We start from the raw sequence: 26,610 nt of genomic DNA on the forward strand, positions 1-26,610 counted from the left end.
ATAGTATTGCCACAAGTATATCTGTTACCATTCCGTAGAGGACTGTTCTATATTACCTTGTGCTCCTTTAATATAATATTGTATAATATGTGTGACTAATATTCATGTACAGTTAGGGTAAGTCAGTGTATCCTTTTTGGGGGACATTAGAGGAGGGCACTTTAGTATATAGATTCTATAGATACGAGTAAGTGTACTTCTGTTGCGGTCCACTAGATGGGGGTATACTAGTAGGCCTTATAGGTATAGCTGATAGGATGTTTACAGAGGGTTAATTGTAGGCGGTGCAGCCGGGTAGTAAAAGTGAAGCTTATAGGAAGTTAGGCCAGATGGGGCCAGGGTGCCCTAGTGTCCAAATGGGCTATAGTCCCGGACAGCTTGGTAGCCACGCAACATTCAAGCGCTGTAGCCCACGTTACCCATGGCTACTGTGTGTCATAGTAGCGGGCCAGTGCAGGAAAGGAAATATCTGATGACTTATTGCCTGGGCTGATGCTTTTAGGGCAGGAATCGGTAGGACTGATGAGATGAAGGAAGTTGGAGCTTCGATGAGATTGGTACAGATGAGCCGGATGCTTTACCAGAGGCAACCAAACCTGGTGACTGATGATTTCGAGTCTGGGACGAAACAGGCAGAAGGAATTGTCATCATGGTGAGGTTAGGCCAGGAAGGAACTGGGGAGCAGTCTAGGATGGTCTGGACATGTACTGCACAGAAGCGACAGCCAGAAAGGGAAAGATGAGGAAACCATTAAATGTCACAATGTACCGACTGTGGAAGTAAAGTGTGAAATGCTCAGTAAAGAAAGTGTTAAAGTTAACTTGGACTGTGTCTCCATTGCTGGGGGTTGCCTGAAAGAGGGACCGTCATCGCCTGGGAAGTGCCCAGAGAAAGCTGAATCTGGGGATACAGATATGCTGGAGAGAAGAGTACAGTTTTCTGTAGGAGAAGGACTGGACATGGATATTGAGGTTATTCAGGTCACGACTTCAGTCCTGTCCCTCCCTTACACATACAGACAGTATCATTGTGTTGTTATATTGTGCAATCAAGTTCAAGCTATCTGAGCACATCACTATGTGTGAGTAACAGTTGAAGGAGATAGCCTAGAAACAGTATCTCAAGCGCCAGCTTGCAGCTTATTTATGGAGTCAGAATAGATGGCAAGGACCCCATTTAATTATTTCTATATTTGATTCAATTTAATACAACCATGGCTTAGCTAGCTTCTCCTATTTTTAATATTTTATCATGTCTTTTTGTGTCTATGTTTTTATTGTAACCTTTTTCCAGTAATACAATTAATTTTTTGAATATTTATTGTTTTTTCCTCTGGAATTTAGCTAAATGTTATACAAATTTTATTGTACTTCACTGTGTAATATTGTAAATGTACCCATTTTGCTCTTCCCTCTTTTTCAGTTACCTTGTCTTTATTAGGCTAGTTTCCCATTTGCGTCTTTGTGCGCAGTGCATCGTGCACAAGTAGAAACATGCAAAAACGCACATGCGTTTTTTATGCGCATGCATTTTCTAGGTGTCACATTTCACAGGAGGAAAATCCTTGAAAAATCCTTGAAACAGACTCCACCAATGGGACACCAGTGGGCGTGTGTCATGGGAAGGGGGTAGTTTAAACCAGTGTCTAGACATGTTTACTCTTAAAACGCATGCGTACGCAAACGCAGGCGTACGCATGTCCATGTGCACGCCGGTGTTTACATAGACTGTAATGCGTTGTTTTGACGCATTCCGTGTGCAAGCATACGCATGCGTTTTTTTGCCGACTTTGGACGGACCCAAAAATGCAACATGTTGAGTCTGGCGCGTCTAGACGCACACCTGGAAAAAACGCATGCGCACGAAAACGCAGACGAACGCATGCAAATGCAAGACCATGCGTACGCCATGTTAAACATTGGTAAACATGACGCATGCGCACGTTGCGCTGCGCACAAAAACGCTAATGTGAAACCAGCCTTATATCTATAATCCATATGATGTATTTGTATTTAATATCATTATCTATTTTGTGGGATTTTTTTGTCTATTCAAACCTTTTCAGCTTGCAACTATGCTCTAAATTTGATGTTAATTTATTGATTGTTGGATAGCTTTGGTTATATAAACATGTGTACAATATTGAAGATCTATTGTAATTTATTTCTCTGAAATTGCAATACAATTGCTGCATTTTTCATAAACCACTACAAATGTTATGCATTTTTACTGCAATTTTGCAGCCCTTACTGTCACCTAAATGTAGTATGAAATACCCAGTAATGTGACTGTATTAAGTGCCAAGTAGTAGAAACATTGGCTTTTTGCCTCCAAGCATTAGGTTTTCTCCTGTATAGTGATCATCGTGCATCTGAGGTGCCGCTGCTAAGAAATTACTTTCAAATAGCCACAGAGACTTTCTCCATCATTAAAAGTTACTTGCAGATGTCTTCCTTACTGTTAATGACATTGTCAAAATGATTTAAGTGAGCTTGTCAGCTGGTACATGCTGCCTAATCTGTGGGCAGTATGTATCAGGCACTGAAAGTACGAACACAGATCTGTTTAACTCTGAAACAGCATTTCAGAGAAGAACATACTTTAGAGGGAATCTGTCACCACTTTTAAGTGACATTGTGGAGCCCCTGAGGGTTCAGTTGCCACAGAGGTACTGCACCTCCTCCTGAGGTGTGGTACCCCACCTTCCAGGTGAGTTGGAGGCTCCTAACCACGCTCCAACACTCGCATCCCACACAACACGGTAGATGAGCAAAGCAACACTGCGGCTCCCTGCTTGGAATGTAGCAGAGCACCTTCGGTGGCTCCCTGCTTGGAACATGAAACGTGCTGGGAGGCAGGTGGAGTTTAGAATACATAAAAGAGCGGGAAGGTGTAGGATTTCAGGTCAGTCGGTCAGTCAGTGAGAGGGAGTCACTCAGAGTGGAGTGAGGAAAGAAGATCCCGGAGAGAGGGATGGAGGAAGGAGTGCTGCAGCTGCCTCAGTGATCTGAGCCTGCTGGCACAGGAAAGGAAAGAAGGAGAAAGACGCTGAACAGAAACCTGATCTTCCATAAGAAGGAAAGACTAGTACAGAACGTAGGAGTTAAAAGGGAACAGAGGACGTGGGTTAGAGGAAGAACCCTGCCTAGAAGTTCTAAACGCAAGGTCGGGGACCGGTCCCTGAGGTTGTATTGACACTAATGGTTCTGCAGCAGACACCGGTGGAGTTGTGGGCTGTAAATGCACTACTCCCATCTAAGACTTGGGAGCACAACAGCAACATTGATAGTGAGCCGGGATTCAGGAGTAAGGAGTCCCCGAAGCAGGCTACAGCTGTCTGCCGTACAAGTAGTGTTCTTGGGAACATCTGTCACGAGGAACTCCAGAGTAACTCAGTACTAGGAGATCTTCACACTTAAAGGAGCTATAAGAGGAGACGTTCAGAAAAGTACATGTTGGCGGGGCGTTGGAAGGGAGCATTCCATCTGGCCTGGAGGTTGATTGAGCCTCTGACCCGGAGGACACAGTACGGAGGCAGGCACCGGTGTGTATAACAGACTGTGAGTAAAGCTTTGGAACTACAAGCCCCGGTGTCCTCCATTCATTCCTGCGCCAACACACCTGGTACCGCTACATCTGGGTACCAGCTTCTACACTGCCTGCACCTCTCAGCTACCCCTACATCCACACTGCCCTGGGACTACAGCCTCACCTGTGGGGAGCTTCACCATCTTGGCTGCAGCACACCACCAGTCCAAGAGGATCTGAATGCAGCGTCGGCTTAACATCTCCTTTGCCGAGCACCACAGGTGGCGTCACGAACTATTCATCAATTCTACTTCATTGTTCTTGCACCCCCTTTTGCCATGGAGCCCCAGGGCCACGAAGCGGGTCACAGCTTCCGTGACAACTCCCATTGAGATCAATGGGCCCGGTGCCGAGTACCCCGATAGCCCTGGCCGGCGCTCAAACATCATGTTAAGATATCACCCAATTGTGCATCCCATAAGGATTCTTTTATGATTTTTTATTCCCCCTGACAATGCACCTTTGATGCAAAAATACCTTTGTTATCTTGGTGAAGAGGTATGCAAATCGTGGCGGTCCGGTCCCATGGGCCTTCTCCCCCCCCTCCTCGGCTTGCTGAGCGTAATCTTCATCTGTGAATATCACAGATTACGTTGTTTGCCGCGCTTGCGCATTCAAAGAGGCCTCCGGTGCCTGTGCAGTATGCTTTGCCCAACTGTGGGTGAAGCATATAATCGGTACTGCACGTGCACCGGTATTTTCCAGCGCGGTCTATGCCCTGGAAGTCTTCACATGCAGGACACACTTCCGGGGCATAGACCGCGCAGGAAAATACCGATGCACATGCAGCGCAAATTTCCGCACCATTTCCGAACGTGTGCACATAGCCTAAAGCAAACTTGTCACCAGGGGCAGATAAGTGCGCCTGTGCAGGAGCACCATACCAGGGAGCTATGAAGCAAGTAGGAGGGCATCGTCACAAGAAGATGGGAGGCCCCGGACTGGACCGCCCCCCGGGTGAGTGTAATAATACTTATTTTCCTTTTCTTGCAGGTCGGATCGGGGGCTTATCTACAGCATTATAGAATGCTGTAGATAAGGCCTGAAAGCAGGTGGCCGCATCTTGTAGCGGCCAAAACAGCTGAAAGGTTCCCTTTAACATTGCTGTACTAGTCTGGCAAAGCCTCCACCTTATGGTCTATGGAATTTGTACACAGAGAGCCTGGTGGGGGTGGGGTTAGCTTTCTCCACTCTTCTTAATTCTAAATCTAAAAGCACTGAATGTGTCAGAACGGGTGCACCCAGTAAAATAAATTATACATACAGTAGTTTGATTTAACTTCTCTTTACCTACATTATGCTGCTGTCAGATGAGGTAGCAAAAACCTGCTGACAGATTCCTTTTAAGTTTTAAGCCTTCGGAACTTTTTGCAAGTAACTTTTTAGCAGCTGCAAATGAATTTCTTTACCAGGCAAAATGCTGTGTGGGTTCCCAATCTAATAGGAGGCTTCCTTCATCAAAACTGATTGTTAATTGAATGTATATTTTCCTTTTATTTGGTATGCATTTTACATTAATATATTTAATTATAAGGTTGTAGACATAGACAACAACAAACGCAGCAATAATCATCCTACCTAGGCCCAGTGCTGCCTCTCTGCTTCTTTCCAGGACTAGTGACAGGCTTGCAAAAGCCGCTGAGCTTAGTGATAGGCTGCATTGGTCACTTGTGCTCTAGTGGTGACATCACAGTCACCAGCCAAATTCATTCAGCTGCAGCATGCATTACTAGTCGCAGTTTAGGATTGAGGTGCCAAGGGCATATCAGGATTGCAGTATATGAAAATATTACATTAACCTAATTCACAAATTTCTATAATAATAAACTGGGTAGTTTTTTATGTGAATCAAACCAAGGATACAAGCCAGAACATATGTTGGCATAAGTGCAATGCATAGATATGTATTCACACTGTGGCTATTTAACAGACAGAACCTAGGATAAAAACAAAATGAGCAAATACCCTATAATAAGTAAAGAAATAGACCATGTAAAGAAAATAGCGTAAACGTCATCCCACTGTGAAAAGGTGTACCAAATCAGGATGGATCATAACTCTTGTTTTTCAACTCACTATGTGTCAGCAAACTCCAAATAAATAAAAGCAGAATATGACCGGGTCTGGACTGTGCAGCCACCCGATTTTGCCCTGTCATTATCTAATTGGACACCTACTGACACATAGTTAGGTGAGCTACAAGAGTTAGGTACCCTCCTGAATGGGTACACCTTGTCGTGGTGGTATGGCATTTCCACTTTGTTGATCAAAATAGTGTTAGCTAAGTACCCTCTTTTAGTTACATGTACTGTTACTATTCAATTACTTATTACAGGGTAATTTTCATTTTGTTTTTGTTGTATGAACGATGAAAGACTAGCTTTGCTTATACATAGTGAATTAAGTGTAATGTGCCAACCACTGTTCCCATAGAAAGGTAGGGAGGCAACTGCCCACCGGTTGATGCAACTGTTACCCTGAAGGCCAGTCTGAGCCAGGCTAGATTAAATTTTTCCTTGATGAGAGGGGTCAGTAATACAGTTTATGGGTTGGCATGGTTTGTAAGCTAGGGCTGCTTTTTATTCCACGTTTAGCCCTGACCAGAACAGCAATTGTAAATTTAGCTGCAGGAAACATGTCAAGGATCAACCTTTGATTGTATTTTGGTGAGTCTATAAGAGCCAAAGAGGGCCACACATCCAAATTAATACTAGTAATATAATAATAAAATCTATTCAACTTATGTGGGTTCATTACATAGCTACAGATAATTGTAGCAGAAGTAGTTAACCTAGTATGCGTGACATCAGAAATCTTCATATTAACGTATTGGGGGCCTTTTAGGCCCCCATGCAAATCATATGGAAAAACACACTTATATAACTTTTACAAGTTTATTTTAAAACTGCTAAATAAAATATGATTAGTAAACAAAATTTTAATTATAATTTTTCACCGAAAACACCCCCAAAATTTTTTTTTTCCAAATTTCACACAAACATATGGAAAAATGCACAAAAACGCATAGAAATCTATACCAAACTAGCTGCAGCTACATTTCTATTATGTTTCTTTTCTATTTTATTAGTCTTCTAAACAATTTTGACAAGTTATTTTTTCGGAAGAATGTTCTTTGCAGACATTTTCCTTATAAATTTAACAAAATCTCTCAGTTTTCCTTTCTAAGTTTCTTGGACACATGAAACAGCGCTTTCTTTTTCTTTCTCCTGGCCCTGGAATCATATGAAACTGTACACCACACTGTTTCATTGCTTCTTTACTTTGCTTTAGCAAGCCTTTCACGTCGCTTCGCTGTATCGTGTGAGGCATTATAAGTTCATGACAAAGGTCCTTCAAAAATAGGCGTCTCCTGTCCTTCCTCGTGCATGGAATTCTGGATGAGTTTCTGTATAAATGATGAATGAATTTAGGGCTGCTACATCAAGCATATTTGAAAAAAGTACTACAGGCCATTTTGTTTGCCTCTTGCATGAATATTCTCCCACCATCTCATCCATTTTGTCTACACCTCCTTTTGTTTTATTGTAATGCAGGATGATTTCTGGTTTTAATTTTCAGTCATTGCTGTCAATACTGCAATTGTGATCCATGGTACTGAGTAAAATCACGGATTTCTCCTTCTTCGCTTTGTAAGATACCAAAGTCGCTTTGTTATTGAATCCAAAGACACTCTCATAAAGTGCTCGCTGACGATTGTGTTTCAGTGCTTCTGGAATTTCTCGTCGGTTTGGCTTGATAGTACCAACAAGTGTAATAGCTTTTTGAAGCAGAAAATTGCCTAGTTCAACATTGGTGAAATAATTGTCCATGGTAATGTTTCTACCTGAATTGAATATTGGAACAGCAAGAGTTTTGACAATTTCAGACCCCAGATCCTTCTGTACTGGTGCACCAACCTCTTTGCCACAGTAGATTACGCCATTTATGCCATAATAATTTGCAGAATCACACATCCAGAAGATTTTGATTCCATATTTGGCTGGCTTGCTGGGCATGTATTGTATGAACTTGCAGCGTCCTCTGAACGGTACAAGTTGCTCATCTACTGTAACATTAGTACTAGGATTCTAAAGTTTGGTGCAATTTTTGATAAATATGTTCCAGATATAACTGATAGGGGCTAATTTGTCTGTTTCAAACCTCAATGCACATGTTCGCTTATCATCAAATCGAATGTGTCTTCTAACTTCCTCATATCTGTCAACTGACATAGTTGCCTTATAGTGTAGATCAGAAAGTGGGTCCAGAAATAATTCTGGTATTGGAACATCATACGATTTTTGACTCCCTGCCAGCAGTAAAAGTCCAATGTATGCATAAAGTTCCTCTTCTGAGATTTTTTTCCAGGACTTATTTTTTGCAGAAGCGATACGTCTTCCTTCTAGGTTTGAACATAAAAGGACCTCTTCTGCAATATTGTCAGAAAAAAAACTACAGAATACGTATTTAGGGGAAAAGTAACTGGGACTTCCCACAGCTCCTTGAGCCTGTCTCACAATATTATGGATTGCAGTACGTCTGACTAATGTAGGATTACTGTCCCAAAAAAACATTCGTTTTAAATGTTCTACTTATCACTTCTTGAGGATCCACTGTATTCACTTCTTCATCATCAGAAGAAGAATCACTTGAGGATGTTTGATTCTCTGGTTGCAGGTACTCGTCATCGGACAAAGATAGTTCACTTTCATCATCACTTTGAAACACAATTGCTTCAATCTCTTGGTCACTCAGATGCTGGGAGGAAGACTGTGCCATTGCTGACTAGATGTTAGCAAACTAAAAGAAAAAACAATGAACACAATCAGGGTTGTCCACTCTTTGCTTGTGTGTGACACACTGTAAGTGTAAAGTGCCCCCTCCCTTCTCTCACCCTCTCTTACCTTTTATACTTTCTTTTAGGTGTTGTACAATTGTCTAGATGTCTGTAGCTCAATAGCTTTACCCTTTGCAGGCTTCTTAAGGTACTGTCACACTTAGCGATGTACCAGCGATCCCGACCAGTGATATGACGCGGTCAGGATCGCTGGTACATTGCTAAGTGGTCACTAGTGAGCTGCCACACAGGCAGATCTCACCAGCGACATCGCTGGGGACGGGGGTCGCTACTTACCTGTCACACCAGGCGATCCTGCGTCCTCCCGCCCGGCTCCACGCGTCGCTCGTCGTCACAGCAGGAAGCACCGCAGGAAGTGACCGACGAGAAACGGTCCAGGACGTTCTCGCGCGATCAGCGATAACCAGCGGGGGAGCGGGTCGTAGGTAAGTATCAGACACAGCGATATCGCTAGCAATATCGCTATAACGTCACAAGTTATAGCGATATTGCTAGCGATATCGCTTAGTGTGACATGCCCTTAAGAATCAGAGAAACTGAAACAGACTTCCTCTCAACATCTTATCTTATCTCATGTCCTTCACAATTAGCTCACAGTGTATACTGTCCTCATTACTCTCCACACAGCTCATTACTGTGTTCAGAAGGACATGAGATGATGTCATGGCCTTATCTCTCCCTCCAATAATCACATGACATCCTCATATAGCATTATCCACACCTTGGCCCCTCCACCAGCATTACTGAGTACAAATAAAGTAATTTGAGACACAAACACTACTGAGAACAAGATAAAAAATACATGGGGGCCTAAAAGGCCCCCAATCCGTACATATGTGGTTTTCATCAAAAAAGCATTGTTACACCGAAATGCCTATGAAAAAAATTATATGAACAACTGGACATTACCAACAACGACATACTTGAGGATTACCTGGAGTTTCAAAATTCTAACTTAAGTAATTTTGCAGATAATAGCAAAAAAGTAAGCATGGCGGCCTAAAAGGCCCCCAATATACATGCTAGGGTTAAACTAAAGCTTGGAGTTTGGCTGGCTACCTGTCATGTGATTATATATATGTATTTATTGGTTTCTGCTAATCATTCTGTGTCTGTCAGATAGAAAAAAATATTTCAAGACAATATGTAGTTGACTTTCATGAGATATGTTCAATGCAGTTGATATTATAGTATGGAAAAAAATCCTCTCAGTTCGTAAATTTGTAATTTAGGACAAAACAAGTTATCTTGCTATGTGTCTTATTGAGGACACAATTGTCATTAAAAATTATGGATATTCCTAAATTAGTTAGCTGAATCTATAATATTCAAGCTTTTTGGGCGATGGTGGGGATGTGTGGAATAGTGCACTCAGTTCAGTAGTGCAGTAACTGCAGTTAAGTTTATTAAATACTTTTTTCTTTGATTTCTACCTACAAGGTGCAACATTAACAAGTATTTCAGTGGATAACTATTTCATTTACTGGAGCATTACAGAACATGGAAATACCAATATTTATCATGCAAATAAAAATAATAAGGTTTCAATGTTGCTACACACAGTTCCCGAACTTGTTCAAGTTACAGCATATAGCACCTCTCTTCAACCCTTCCCAGGTAAATAGGTCAATTTGTCCAATGTGCATAGTAATGCTTAGAATTATCAATGTTATGATCATTATTATTAGAAATAAGAGCATTTCCGAGATTCAAATTCAGCAAGTCATGCATATATTACAGGGAAATTTGATTTGTAGCTTTCAATGTTCCTTATTGTGCTCTGAGGTCTGTCTAGACCCCAGGGCATTGTAAATTTAGGATGTACAAAAAAATTATACTCATCTCACTGCTCATTTGTCCCGCCATTCCTGCAAACCCTCAATTGATCCTCCGTTTCTATTCTTTTCCTCTTCCCCATCGGATGGAGTCTCTTTGGCCTCTTCACTCCAGATCAGGACTTCCTGCACGAACAGGTCTCAGAAATCACTGTACACCATATCATTACCTGAGCGATCACAAATGTGCTGTCAAGATGTCACAACCTGCAGCGCGTAAGGACATCAGAGGCCTGGTTGTGCCAGAAGTCTTAGAAGGAAGTAAAAACGCCAGTAAGATTCCAGACAATGGATGAAGTTGAAATGAAGAAAAGCTGAGGACCGGACAGTAGTTTGCGAGGATGGTTGGACAGGTGACCAATGTCGTGAGTATTATGATAATTTTTTAACAGTTTGACTGGCACACTATGGTTCAGCAAAATGGAGGCTGCAGCTGGCCACAAATTTGCTTGAATTTGTGCAAAACAAGTTACGTTCTTTATTTTGCAAAATTCGAGAAGAGTTCAATGCCATGTTCATTTCTATTATCATTCAGTTTATTACACAACTCCAATTCCAAAAAAGGTGTGATTTCGTGTTAAATGTAAAGAAATCATGAATGCAATAGTTTGGAAATCTCTTATAGCCATATTTTATTTAAATAGAACACATCAGAAATTGTAAGTTAGATATTTTTCAGTTTCATTAGAAAAAAAATACTTTGAAATTGATTTCAGCAGCACATCTCAAAGATGTTGAGACACAGCCTTGTCTAGCATTAGGTAACATCCCCTCTTCTTTTTACAACAGTCAGTAAACATATGTGAAGGGAGGAGACCAATTGATGTTTTTGAGAGAAATGTTGCTCAAATCGTGTATGTTATAGGATTTTAGAGGCTCAGTTTTGGGTTCTTTTTGCCAGATTTTTCGATTTATAATGCACCAAATATTGGTGAAAGGTCTGGACGGCAGGTGGCTTGTTCATCACCTAAACTTCTTTTGCAAAGCCATGCTGTTGTGTTGAATACAGTTTGTGGTTCATCACTGCCTTCCTTAAATTTGTAAGGTCTTCACTTAAATAAACATTGCCTGAATGGAAATATATGTTGTTCTAAAACCTCTATATTAGGCTAGTTTCACACTAGCGTTCAGCAGAGCTGCGGAGGGCTGTGTAGTTCCTCCATTAAGCCCCGCCCACTGCCGCACCTCTTCCATCAGCTCCGCCTATGTCGGCATGGATATGCAGGCCATGCAGATGTATGCGGATGCCTCCACATGTGTCGTTTTGACGCTGCGCCGAGCTGCGTCGAACGCAACATGTTGCATTTTGTCAAAATGACACATGCGAAGGCATCCGCATACATCCGCTTGGCCTGCTTACCCAATGTTAAAGATAGATACGCATGCAGATGTAGGCGGAGCAGAACGGAGGAGGTGCAGCAGTGGGCGGAGCTTCACGGAGGAACTACGCAGCCCTCTGCAGCTCTGACATACGCAAATCTGAACCTAGCCTTAGAGGTCCCAATCTGTGACTTGCAATCACATGATAAATGGCTCAAGGCTGTCTGTCAGCTTAGTACATTAGCCCAACTGAATCTAGCTTTACTGACTTGGTATGATTTCTGCACAAAGCTTTGGCTGCCGTTACACTGGTAAGGTGATGGGGTACTGGGTGTCACAAGTGTAAAGGTTCTAGTAGGAACGTGGGATGCAGTGATGGGACACAGGTAGAGCAAGGGTTAACAGGTTTATTTACAGGGGAAATACTCCACGTAGGGAGGTAAAGAGTTAAACAGTATTAAAGGCACAGTACAATACAACGGTTCAAATCACAACAAGAGCAAGAGTATCAGGAAGTCCTAATACTGCAGCTCCTGCTGTGCAGTCAATAGCGCCGGCAATGGCCGACGCGGTGTCTTTATTAATAAGATTTAGCAAGCAAACAATCCGCCTTCTTCTGGTAACAGTGGTCAGTCTCTGATACCTTCCACTGCCTCTAGTCCATGTACTGCAGATGCCTAAAAGGGTACGGGCCACGGTACTGTCTAAGCCCAATGTGACTCTTGCACAACTCTCCTGACAGTCTCAGTCAAGTGGGCCCAAAGTGGCTGAAAGTCACAGTCTTGTACGATTCCAATGGGGCTCGGTAGGTGTTTAATGGCCCAGTCAGGGAGCAAGTGTCTGTCCTGTCCCTGGTCACTTTTATGGGGCACGTGTGTAGTACTCATGGAAACGGAGTGCTCTGAGTCTTGCTTACTGGTAGTCACCGGCACACACTGCACGTCCCTCTCACTGGTCCCCGCTGTTGGCGGCGGGTGACGACGGGCACTGGCTTGCACGCTGTTGGTGCTCCTAGCTAAATCTCTCCTCTCTGTGGCTGCTGCAACACCCAGCTCAGCTCTGCTCTGTGTGTACGACTGCTCCGAATTGCTGCTGGGCACACCGCTTCCCTCACCTCAGCAGTCCCTGTCCTTCTGGTCGACTGCAGCACAGTCTGTCGCCGCGCCGATACTCCGGATGGGGAGCAGAGCACACTGCTCACCCCACTGAGTGGTGCTCTGACCTGGCACCAAACACTCCTCTTTCACGCGGTTTTCCTTCTTATACTCCTGTGGCTGCGCGCTCTTTCTAGGTTCTCCCCGCCCCCTCCTGTCAGCAGGAAGCTCTGTCTCTCTCCTCCTTCCCTCCTGCAGCAGGCGAAGGTCCTCGCCACTCAGGCTTCCGCCTGGGAACAGAGGATTCAGTCTTCCTAGTTCTTGACCCGGCATGCAGGTACCCGTGGTCCGGTTTATCTCCTTACACTATCGTGGGGAGGGGAAAGTGGCGGTGAGAGCAGGTGACTTTCATAATAAGAAAGATTGGGGACCACTGCTCTATGTTATGTTCAGCTTTGATAATGCCTTACCAGGTGTGTAAGTCATCCATTACATAGACACATTAGAGATGCAAGCTTTTGGACTATGCATTGATAACAAGCAGGATGGTCCCTCTCATCGTGAGTCCACGGTTGTCCATGGTTTCCAGAACACCAATTTTCCTATTTTGCCTCAGTCCATTTTAAACAAGCTTAGGCCCACAAAAGACTGTGTTTGTGGATTGTGTTGATATTGTTTCTTCTTTGCATGATAGAGCTTTAACTACCATTGATGGCTTACACAGTGAATTGTCTTCAGAAACAATAATCTACTCATGCCTGTTATAATGCAGCGCCACCTGAGGGCCCGGAAATAACATACAACTAATATTGATTTTGTTTGTTGTGCACATTTATTACTTCAGAAACTTTAATTCTTTTGATGATGTTAAGCAGTATAAGTGGTGGTGTGAGGTGATAGGGAATATGGCACTGACCATCACCTACCATTAACCGTTTGCATGTAATTTGCAGCTGTTCTATTTTGTTAGTAATGTAGAATTGGCATTATTGCCTGCAATACTAATCACGGGCCACAGGAGGCCACTGTTTCCCCTGCAACTGTTTGATGACTCTGGCTTAAAGGCTCTGGGGCAGGCCCGTGGGGGGTCTTCATGTAGTGTTCTGATTAGGTATTCATATGTATGGCTTCTGGCCACACTACCTCTGCAAGGGCACAAGAGCACAGCCGCTGGCTGAGGAAAGTACACAAGATTGTGGAAGAGCGCCTGAGGCAAGTGGTACACCCAAATCCGAGACTCGTGCAGAAGGAAGAGTATGTTTCAGGTGACCAAGTGATGGTTAAGGCCAAGAGGCCATCCGGGAAGTTAGATGGCTGGTGCGAGGCAGCCCCATATATTGTAAAGAGAAAGGTGGACCCCGCCATTCCAGTTTACAAGGTGTAGCCTGTAGGGACTGGGGGACCCTCGCAGAACAAAACATTCACAGTAACATGTTAAGACTCTGCACTTTTGAAGAGCTCCTCGTCACAAAGGAGGTGTCTATGTGGCGCCCCTGAGGGTTCAGTCGCCACCGAGGTACTGCACCTCCTCCTGAGGTGTTGTACCCCACCATTCAGGTAAGGTGGAGACACCTGACCACACTCCAACACCCGCATCCCACACAACATAGTAGTGTAGCAAAGCACCTTTGGTGGCTCCCCGCTTGGAACACGAAGAGTGCTGGGAGGTAGGTGGAGCTTAGTCTACACAAGAGAGTGGGAGATTATTAGGACTAGGTCAGTCTGACTCAGTGAGTCTGTGAGAGAAGATCCCCTATGTGGGATGGATTGAAGGAAGTGCTGCAGCAGACCTCAGTGACCTGGGTCTGCTGGCACAGGAAAGAGATATTCAGAAAGCCTAATTCTCCATAAGAAAGATTGATTTTTACGGAACGTGAGGAGAAGAAAAGAACTAAGGATTAGGGTTAGAGTAGAGCCCTTCCTCAAGTTCTAAGCGCATGGCCGGGGTCCGGTCCCCGAGGTTGTATGGACACTAAAGGTCCTGCGACAGACACCGGAGGAATAGAAGTTGTCACCACTTTATTCCCACACAAGACTTGGGGGCACAACAGCAACGTGAGTGAGCCGGGACTTAGTAGCAAGGAGTCCCCGAAGCAGGCTACAGCTGTCTGCTGTACAAGTAGAGTTCTAAGAACATCTGAAATGAGGAACTCCAGTGTAACTCAGTACTGTGAGTACTTCAAATAGGCGCTAGAAGGGAGACGTTCAGAAAAGGCACATATGTTGGCGGAGTGTTGGAACGGAGTACTTCATCTTGCCTGGAGGTTGGCTGAGCCCCTGACCTGGAGGACACGGCATGGATGCGGGCACCTATATGCACAACAGACTGTGAGTAAAGCTTTGGAACTACATACCCTGGTGTCCTCCGCTTATTCCTGTGCCAACCCACTCATCACTGCTACATCTCTGTGCTTCACACTGCACCGTGCTCCTCTCCTCACTATCTCTCCATCTACACTGCCCTCGGACTACAGCCCTGCCTGTGGAGGGCCACACCATCATTGCTGCACCACACCATCTGTCCCAGAGGATCTGTCTGCAGCGTCGGCTTAACACCTTCATTGCCGAACACCACAGGTGGCGTCACGAATCATTATAAACTTTAATCATCATCCACATGCTCAACACTATTCCCTTTTACAATGGACGCCCAGGGCCACGGACCAGGTCACCGCCACTGTGACATCTCCCATTGAAATCAACAGGCCCGGCTCCGAGTACCCTACGGCCCTGGGAGGGCGACCCATCTACCCCTACTTTTAGTGCAGTAGAACTTCCCTTAGATGATGGGATGTCACTGTGCAGACACCAACAGGGACTATGGCAGGGGCAGGCTTGTCACCTGGGAAGGCAGCCCCTCCCCTAATAAATGTGTCCATCCGGCGCTCCTTGTCCTACGATTCTGCACAGGGCAGCCAGGCCCAATGATGGTATACTTTCACAGTGTTATGTGCAAGATGAATTTGTATGGGGAGAGTTGTTTAGGATGCCAATATCTAATGGGGTGGCAAGTGATTTGATGACGAATATGCCACTGACCGTCACCAACCGTTAAGCGTTTGCATGTAATTTGCAGCTGCTGTTCTATTTTGTCAGTAATGTAGACATGACAATATTATTGCCTGCAGCACTAATTACTGACAACAGGATGCCACTGTTTCCTCTGCAGCTGTTAGATTTCTCTGACTTAAATTGGTTTGTGAAGGATTTTTTTGATTCTGATTCAGTTACTCCAGTTCTGTGAGGAGAAATAAAACCATTGATTATGTTGGCAGAGAGTGATGTAATGCTAAATGGATTCTGCTCTGCTGGTTTGAACTGCAATTTGATCAGAAACAGACAGAGCCCCAGGCCAGGGGGCAGTGCATGCAATTGGGAGGAACTGTCTGATGGGAAGGGGTTGATTCATGGCCATCTTGGGAGAGCTTGGTGCCATCTCTAAGGAGGAGTATGTGTGACATCTCCATCGAGCTCCATCAGCGGAGCCAAAATCTCTACAATCTGACATCCGTGACACATCCGGAGGGCTCTCCATCAACTTAGCTACAAGCAAGTCAGTTACAGGCACTTGAATGCATTAGTGCCCATCAGACTCAGCTTGCTGAACCACTAGAGACTAACAAAGACTACAGCATTAAAGGGGATCTATCGAAGTATACAGAGATGTTCCAAGGAGAGACCCATTGCACTCACATGGTCCTTAAAGTGAACATGATGGTGTATAATTCAATAGATGGGCTCTATCTAGGGGACAAAGTCATTTTGTTAAGTTTGTAAGCTGCTGTGTTGCATCACCAATAGGCCACAGCTGGCATTCATCTGATTGTTCCAGTGTTCCATGTAAATGCTTGGTATCCATACTAGGCGGGTGCAGAACTTGCTAAATTATAGTAACGTGGACAACAGTTCCATGCCTACTTAGTGATGCAGCACAGTGGTCCCAGTCAGTTCTGACAGCATTTGTATGAATTAAACTGTTACATTGTGTTGGTTGGTGGAAGCGTAACCAGTCTGAGTTTCACAGTAACAGTTCATGTGGCAAATTTAGTGTTTACTACTTTCCTTGTCCATGGCTTTGCTGTATCCTGGGGAGCCCACCCCAGTCCATGGCTTAGGGCCCCATCACACATAGCGACTCACCACCGATCCCGACAACGATATGAACTTGTCAGGATCGCTGGTGTGTCATTACATGATCACTGGTGAGCTGCCAAACAGGCAGATATCACCAGCGATCAGCACCAGCGACGATGAGCGTGCACGTCGCTGTCTACCTTAGATACCAGCGTGCTGGTGCAGGGAGCTCATATCCAAGGCAAACAGCAGGTTTCTACGCGCTGCGCGGCGCTTACAAAACCCGATGTTTACCTTGGTTACCAGCTCCCTGCACCAGCGTGCTGGTATTTAAGGTACACTGTGGGTTTCTAAGTGCCACGTGATGCTTAGAAACCCGCTGTTTACCTTGGATACGAGCTGGGAGCTCGCTGATCGTTACTACTCTCCCGCCTGCCACACACAGCAATGCGTGCTGGCCAGCGGGAGACCAACGTTCAAAAAAAATTCCAGGGCTTTTGAGCGCAATCAGCAATACTCGGCATGGGGGCCGGTCGCTGATACCTGTCATACACAGCGATATCGCTGGTGAGATCGCTGTTGCGTCACAAAACTTGTGACTCCGCAGCGATCTCGCTGTGTGTGACGGGGGCTTTACAGTGGGAGTTTCAAAGTCTTTGCAGTTTTATCTTGAGGAACAATTGTTACACAACTTTTAGGGTCCTGCTTCACATAGCGACACTCCAACAACGATACGATCTGGTAAGGATTTCTGGTGCATCGCTACATGGTCACTAGTAAGCTGTCAAACAGGCAGATCTATTCAACGACGCAGCAACGATATGGCGATCCGTATAACGACCTTGGCGGTCGTTGGTACTTTTTCACACAGCAGCTATTCTGACGACTCACGCCTGTGTCCCTGAGATCTGCGTCGCCAACGAAGTCGCTCGTTGGTGTCAAACACAGCGATGCATGCTTGCCAGCAGGACGCCAACGATCAAAAAATGGCCTAGGACTTTCGAGCACGGTCAGCGATATCCAGCGGGGGGGGCTTTCGCCGCTATTTGTCACACGTAGCGAGATCGCTGCCGAGGTCGCTGTTGCGTCACAAAACCTTTGACGTTTCAGCGATCTCGCTAGCGATCTCGTTATGTGAGATGGGGCCTTTAGACACCGTTGTTCACAGATTGGTAAACCTCTGAACATATTTGTTTCTGAGATACCCTTTCTCTCTAATATGCTCTTTTATATCCAGTCAAGTTAAAAATGAACCCTCTAGCTGTTTTTTGGTAGTACCACTTACTTTTCCAGCCGCTTTCCCACTGTTTTTGAGAAATGCTGCTGCCATCAATTTTTAAATTAGTTAATTTTTTTCAAATGAAATGGAAAAATATCTAACTTTCAACTTCTGATATATGTTCTGTGTTTTGCTGTGAATAAAACATGGCTATAAGAGATTTCCAAATCATTGCATTCTTGTTTTCTCTCTATTTTGCACAGCGTGCCACCTTTTTTTTAGAGTTGTAAATGCTGGTATTACATCATAATAATACTAGTGTTATTCTCATAAAGTTATTTTTTCTATACTAACAATTTACAAACATGAATGTGTTTGTATCAGATTAGTAAAATTGTTGCTTTCTTCCAAAAAAAGCAAATTTCTTATCCTTATCTTATGCTTAGTTAATATTTCGTATTGCTCCAAGCTCCCACCATGTGTACAAGTGGCACAGTTTCCAGAAGAGAGCAAACCTTGATTTTAAAGGGAACCAGTCACTTAAAAAAGCTCTTAACCTGCAGACATGGGCTTAATCTGCAGGTTAATAGTATTGTGAAGCTGCCCGGCGCCCGCACTGAGAGCCCCGCTGCCTGGAGGAAATTAACTTTATTTCTACTGTCAGTCTCTCGTTGTCAGTCATAAGTTATTTTGTTATGTGACAGGTTTCCTTTAACCTCCTACAAGTTCTTTAATAGTTTGCAGTCATTAGGGATGATATGATGCTTGCATAAATATCTGATTTTACACTTTATAATGATTAATGCTACATTTGTAACCAGTGTCCCTGTTAACTACCTTGTTTTTTTTCTTTATAGACAAAAAATGTCTGATATTGGCTTCAGTAATTGATAATCCCATCGTACTAAGCACAACAAATACAAGTATTACATTGCATTTGCCTCCAATTACTACGGAAGTGATCTGTCCATTTATAATAAACTCTACTCCAACATACAGTGTTGTACATTGGAGTTCTCTGAATGCCGACCCCATGGTTATTACAACATATGTCAGTAACACCACATTAGTAAGATGTTTTTTTATTGTATTTTCTAATAATTATCTACAGTAGTCAGGGACATGAGGAAGCAATTGCATGTGAAAAAGATTAGACTCTCTTATATTAGTGGTTATTTAAATGTGTATGTGTTATCAGAAAATATCACATTGATTAAATTAAGTTTTTATATTAAATGTATTTTGAATACATTTTTGAAATTTTATTCAATTTCCCACATCACTATCTTTATAAAAATATCAGAAATTTAGCTATTTTCATCCTGACCAGGCCTAATATTAGACACATACTACATTTTCTGTTCAGATAACATTTCAACAGTCTAATCATCATCATCAGAGGATCACAACATATCACCAACATATACAGTCATGGCTGAGAATGTTGGCATCCTTGAAATTGTTCCAGAGAGTGAGGTATTTCTCCAAGGAAATTATTGCAATTACACGTGCTTTGTTGTACACATGTTTATTTCCTTTGTGTGTATTGGTACAACACAAAAACAAAGGGGAAAAAAGGCAAATTGGACATCATGACACACTAAACCCCCAAAATGGGCCAGACAAAATAGTTGGCACTTTTCCAAAATTGTGGGTAAACAACTTTGTTTCTAGCATGTAATGCTCATTCAAAATCCCCTATGTCAAGTAACATATGTGGCCAATATGAAAATCATACCTGAAACCAGATAAAAAGTGGAGAGGTTGACTCATTCTTTGCATTGTGTGACTGTGTGTAACACTAGTCAGGCAAAACAGAAAAAGTAGAATAGAACTGTCTGAGGAATTGAGAACCAAAATTTTTGAAAAATATCAACAATCTCAAGGTTACAAGTCTATCTGAAGCGATCTTGATGTTCCTTTGTCCATGGAGCACAACAGAATCAAGAAGTTTACAACCCATGTCACTGTAGCATCTTGTGGACAGATGAGACCAAAATATAGCCTTTTGGTAAATCACATCATTCTGATGAAATGAGGTCTACAAACTAAAGAACACACCTACAGTCATATATTGACAAGGTTCAAAGATGTTTTGGGGTTGTTTGCTGCCGTTAACACTGAGTACCTTGACTATGTGCAAGGCATCATGAAATCTGAAGATTATCAATGGATTTTGGGTGCTCAGTGTCAGAAAGCTGTGTTTGCAGTCATGGGTAGTGTTGAGCATTCCGATACCGCAAGTATCGGGTATCGGCCGATACTTGCTGTATCGGAATTCCGATACCGACTTCCGATATTTTTTCAATATCGGAAGTCGGCATCGGAATCGGAAGTTCAAAGTTGATTGACAGCCTGACGTCATCATGATGCGCGGTGTGTGTGCATCATGATGCGCCGTCATTTCGGGCCTTCCGGGGGTCTCTGCCGGCCTGCCGGGGGGCTGTGTGGACTGCCCGGGGTCTGTACCGGCCTGCCGGGGGGCTGTGCCGGCCTGCCGGTGGTCTGTGCACCCTGTGGGGGTCTGTACCGGCCTGCCGGGGGGCTGTGCCGGCCTGCCGGTGGTCTGTGCACCCTGTGGGGGTCTGTACCGGCCTGCCGGGGGGCTGTGCCGGCCTGCCGGGGGGCTGTGCTGATGTCCGGGGGTCTGTGCAAGCATCGTCCGATGGGACTACAAGTCCCATCTGGCGATGCCTGCTACCATGACAGTGATTGACACATTAGCCAATGATGGGACAGTAGTAGTCCCATCATCCGGCTAATGTGTTAAATGTTAAAAAAAAAAAAATACTACATACATACTACATGCATGCTACATGCATACTACATGCTACATACATACTACATACATACCACATACATACTACATACATACTACATACATACCACATATATACATACATACTACATACATAACACATATATACTACATGCATGCTACATACATACTACATGCTACATATATACTACATACATACTACATACATACATACTACATATATACTACATGCATGCTACATACATACTACATGCTACATACATACTACATATATACTACATGCATACTACATACTACATATATACTACATGCATACTACATACATACATACTACATATATACTACATGCATGCTACATACATACTACATGCTACATACATACTACATATATACTACATGCATACTACATACATACTACATGCATGCTACATACATACTACATGCTACATACATACCACATACATACTACATACATACTACATACATACTACATGCATGCTACATACATACTACATGCTACATACATACTACATATATACTACATGCATGCTACATACATACTACATGCTACATACATACTACATATATACTACATGCATGCTACATACATACTACATGCTACATACATACTACATACATACTACATACAATACATTCATACAATACATACATAGACATACAGTACATATAACATAGAGTAACATACTTACCAATACTTGTCACATTGTTCCCCGAAGCCATTGTCTTTTACGGAATAAATATTAACATAACAAACCACAAAAATACTCACCCACGATCCGAAGCAGTCCACGAGTGTGTCCCACGACGATCTTGGGTAGAGAACTGCAGCATCAGCTGTTGCTGCCGTTCTCTACGGGCTGCAGGAATCCAATGACGGAAGGTAGGTATCCTTCCGCACTGTATTCCTCCGCCACTTAAAAAAAAAAAAGTCCCTAGTCTCACTTTATGCCATTGCTGTGTGGGAATTTCCCACGCAGCAATGGCATAAAGTGAGACTAGGGACTTTTTTTTTTTAAGTGGCGGAGGAATACAGTGCGGAAGGATACCTACCTTCCGTCATTGGATTCCTGCAGCCCGTAGAGAACGGCAGCAACAGCTGATGCTGCAGTTCTCTACCCAAGATCGTCGTGGGACACACTCGTGGACTGCTTCGGATCGTGGGTGAGTATTTTTGTGGTTTGCTATGTTAATATTTATTCCGTAAAAGACAATGGCTTCGGGGAACAATGTGACAAGTATTGGTAAGTATGTTACTCTATGTTATATGTACTGTATGTCTATGTATGTATTGTATGAATGTATTGTATGTAGTATGTATGTAGTATATATGTGGTATGTATGTAGCATGTAGTATGTATGTAGTATGTATGTAGCATGCATGTAGCATGCAGTATGTATGTAGCATGCATGTAGTATATATGTAGTATGTATGTAGCATGTAGTATGTATGTAGTATGTATGTGGTATGTATGTAGCATGTAGTATGTATGTAGCATGCATGTAGTATGTATGTAGTATGTATGTAGTATATATGTAGTATGTATGTAGCATGTAGTATGTAGTATGTATGTAGCATATATGTAGTATGTATGTATCATGTAGTATATATGTAGTATATATGTAGCATGTAGTATGTATGTAGTATGTATGTGGTATGTATGTAGCATGTAGTATGTATGTAGCATGCAGTATGTATGTAGTATATATGTAGTATGTATGTAGCATGTAGTATATATGTAGTATGCATGTTGCATGCATGTAGTATATATGTAGTATGTATGTAGCATGTAGTATATATGTAGTAAGCATGTTGCATGCATGTAGTATATATGTAGTATGTATGTTGCATGTAGTATATATGTAGTATGCATGTTGCATGCATGTAGTATATATGTAGTATGTATGTTGCATGTAGTATATATGTAGTATGAATGTAGCATCTATGTAGTATGTAGTATGAATGTAGCATGTATGTAGTATGCATGTTGTATGTATGTAGCATGTATGTAGCATGTAATTTTTTTTTTTTTTTTTACATTCAACACATTAGCCGGATGATGGGACTACTACTGTCCCATCATTGGCTAATGTGTCAATCACTGTCATGGTAGCAGGCATCGCCCGATGGGACTTGTAGTCCCATCGGACGATGCCTGCACAGACCCCCGAAGCCTGCACAGACCACCGGCAGGCCGGCACAGCCCCCCGGCAGGCCGGCACAGCCCCCCGGAGCCTGCACAGACCACCGGCAGGCCGGCACAGCCCCCTGGCAGGCCGGCACAGCCCCCCGGAGCCTGCACAGACCACCGGCAGGCCGGCACAGACCACCGGAGCCTGCACAGACCCCCTGGCAGGCCGGCACAGCCCCCCGAAAGGCCCGTACAGACCCCAGAGAGGCTGTACAAGGGAAAAACAGGATTTTTCTTATTCCGATACCGGAAGTCCCATAGACTTGAATGGGACTTCCGGTATCGGAATCGGCGATACCGATACTTTTTTTTAAGATCGGCCGATCCATTCCGATCCGATACTTTGAAGTATCGGACGGTATCGCTCAACTCTAGTCATGGGTCTTCCATCAGGACAATAACCACAAACATACTTAAAGATAGATGGAAACAAATTGATAGAGAGTTCTGAAGTGACCAGCAATGAGTCCGGATCTAGATCTCATTGAACACCTGTGTAGAGATCTTAAAATTGCTTTTGGGAGAAGGCATTCTTCAGATATTAGAGATCTGGAGCAGTTTTCAAAAGAAGAGTGGTCAGAAATTCCAGATGAAAGATGTAAGAAGCTTGTTGATGGTTATAGGAAGCGCTTGATTACAGTTACAGTATATATTCCAAAGGGTGCATAACCAAATATTAAGCTGAGGGAGCCAACAATTTTGTCCTGACGATTTTTGTGTGAAATGAAGTCTAATTTGCCGTTTTTTTGTGTTGTTCCAATACACACAATGTAAATAAATATGTGTATAGCAAAACATGCGTAATTGAAAATTTTCAGGGAGAAACACTTCATTCTTGGAACAATTTCAAGGCTGCTAACACTTTTGGCTATGACTGTTTAGTAAATGGCACATGATCCAGTATTCACAATAAGTGTAATAGCTCCCCTCCCCCTTTCTTTACAGATGAGAACATGCCCAGTTTATACTATTTACTATGTACACATCACTGAAGGAGAGCTTACTTATCTCCTTTCCAAATCACACTTCACCACCTGTGCACTTCACCCGATTCCTTCCCACCTGCTCCCCAACCTCACTAACATGCTCATTCCAGCCCTAACCCATCTCTTCAACCTATCCCTAACTTCTGGTACCTTCCCCTCTGCCTTCAAACAAGCCACCATCACACCCATCCTCAAAAAATCAAACCTTGACCCAACTGCTATGCCCAGCTATCACCCTATATCACTGCTCCCATTTGCTTCCAAACTCCTTGAGTAGCATGTTCATGCTCAACTTTCCTCCCACCTCTCATCTAACGCTCTCCTTAAGAACCTCCAATCTGGCTTCCGCCCCACCACTCCACTGAAACTGCCCTGACCAAAATTCCTAATGACTCACAGCCAAAGCTAACTGTCACGTCGGCGGTGGCAGCCGCCGTCCCAGCAGCGGCGGGGCCCGCCGCCGCATGTACTCACCGGCGCTCGCTACGGTGCACTGTGCCCGCGTCCTCCTCGTTTCCCTCTATCCGGCGCGTGCCTGCTTCGTGCGGGCGCCTTAGGCCACGGGCGCGCGCTCTGCAGGTCTCTTAACCCTGCAGCGCCTGCCCAGAAGCCTGAGCGCCCAATCAGCCGGCAGCAAGGGGTATATCAGGCGTCTCCAACATGGTGGAGATGCCTGATTATCATGTGCCTTTCCTTACGGTATCCTGGCCAAGTGTTTAGGGGTTTCCCCCTTCTCACTCTCTCTCCTCAGTCCTGTACTCCAGTGTCCAGTCCTGTACTCCGTGTCTCCATCCTGCACCCCAGTGCCCAGTCCTGTACTCCGTGTCTCCATCTTGTACCCCAGTGCCCAGTCCTGTACTCCGTGTCTCCGTCCTGTACTCCAGTGCTCAGTCCTGTACTCCGTGTCTCCATCCTGTACTCCAGTGCCCAGTCCTGTACTCCGTGTCTCCGTCCTGCACCCCAGTGCCCAGTCCGGTACTCCGTGTCTCCGTCCTGTACCCCAGTGCCCAGTCATGTACTCCGTGTCTCCGTCCCGTACTCCCCTCTCTGTGCCTGGTCCTATACTCCGTGTTTCCGTCCTGCACTCCACTCTGTACTTCCTACTCCCTTCTGCATTCCGTTCTTAGTCCTGCACCCCTCACTCAGTCCTTTGAGCCGCCCCTCTTGGTTCTAGCAGTCGCGGCATCTGTCTTCCGAGGGCCTGCCCCTAACGGCCCCTGTATAGGGGTTGGCACCACCTGGCGTGCTCACCCCCGGGAGCTCCAGTGCCATGATCCAGAGGGTCCACTCTCAGACGTAACCTACCTGTCGTCACAGTATACGTCACACTAACAGACTGTTCTCCATCTTCCTCCTTCTCGACCTGTCCTCTGCCTTCAACACAGTCGACCACTGCCTACTGCTACAGATTCTTTCTTCCCTTGGCATCAAAGACCTTGCACTGTCCTGGATCTCCTCTTACCTTTCCAACCTCACATTTAGCGTTTCTCACTCCCACTCTACCTCCTCATCCTGCCCTCTCTCTGTTGGAGTCCCTCAAGGCTCTGTCCTGGGGCCTGTTCCCAGTGCATCACTTGATAATATGAATGGTTACATTCAATAGTACAATTCATCCTGCAAAAAAGCAAGCCCTCATACTGCTATGTGGAAGGAAAAATGGAAAAATTATGACCCTTTGAAGAAGGGGAGGAAAAATGTAAATGAAAAAATGGAAAATAGCCTCATCAAGAAGTGATTAAAGATGTTGAGTTGATGTATGAATAAATATTACATTACTTTGAGGGAGATCACAAAAAACAAGGCAATTTTTCAAATGAAATTTAAAAATTGCTCCTGTGAGTAGAGTTATGGCGCAAAGTTGTGATATTTATGTGGCGCCCCTGAGGCTCAGTCGCCACAGAGGTACTGCACCTCCTCCTGAGGTGTGGTGCCCCACCATCCAGGTAAGTTGGAGGCTCCTGACCACGCTTCAACACCTGCATCCCACACAACACAGTAGTTCAGCAAAGCCACATTGTGGCTCCCTGCTTGGAGTGTAGCAGAGCACCTTTGGTGGCTCCCTGCTTGGAACACGAAATGTGCTGGGTTGTGGGTGGAGTTAGAATACATAATAGAGTGGGAAGGTTTAGGATTTGGGGTCAGTCGTTCAGTCAGTCAGAGAGAGTCACTCGGTGAGGAGTGAGGAAAGAAGATCCCTGAGAGAGAGATGGAGGAAGGAGGTGCTGCAGCAGATCTCAGTGACCTGGGTCTGCTGGCACGGGAAAGGAAAGAAGGAGAAAGACATTGAACTGAAACCTGATCTTCCATAAGAAGGAAAGACTAGTACGGAACATAGGAGTAAAAGGGAACAGAGGACGTGGTTTAGAGGAAGAACCCTGCCTAGAAGTTCTGAGCGCAAGGCCGGGGCCCGGTCCCCGAGGTTGTATGGATACTAATGGCCCTACAGCAGACACCGGTGGAGTAGTGGGCTGTAAATGCACTACTCCCATCTAAGACTTGGGGCACAACAGCAACCTTGATAGTGAGCCGGGACTCAGGAGTAAGGAGTCCCCGAAGCAGGCTACAGCTGTCTGCCGTACAAGTAGAGTTCTTGGGAACATCTGTCAGGAGGCACTCCAGTGTAACTCGGTACTGGGAGTACTTCAC

At 44.3% G+C, this 26,610-nt stretch overlaps 1 protein-coding gene across 2 annotated transcripts in view; it reads left to right on the forward strand.

The window, feature by feature from the left end:
• Positions 1–26,610, forward strand: part of ROS1 (ROS proto-oncogene 1, receptor tyrosine kinase) — a 493,170-nt gene that overhangs the window by 287,359 nt on the left and 179,201 nt on the right. The window contains exons 24-25 of one of the 2 annotated variants that reach the window (XM_073575944.1): positions 9,888–10,064; positions 18,847–19,058. In XM_073575944.1, the coding sequence (XP_073432045.1) occupies positions 9,888–10,064; positions 18,847–19,058 (389 nt within the window). The remainder of the gene's footprint in view (positions 1–9,887; positions 10,065–18,846; positions 19,059–26,610) is intronic. The other variant, XM_073575945.1, reaches the window with a different exon arrangement.

Source organism: Dendrobates tinctorius, unplaced genomic scaffold (genome assembly GCF_039654945.1).
Source record: "Dendrobates tinctorius isolate UK_male_01 unplaced genomic scaffold, ASM3965494v1 ptg000046l, whole genome shotgun sequence".
NCBI classification, from domain to species: Eukaryota; Metazoa; Chordata; class Amphibia; order Anura; family Dendrobatidae; genus Dendrobates; species Dendrobates tinctorius.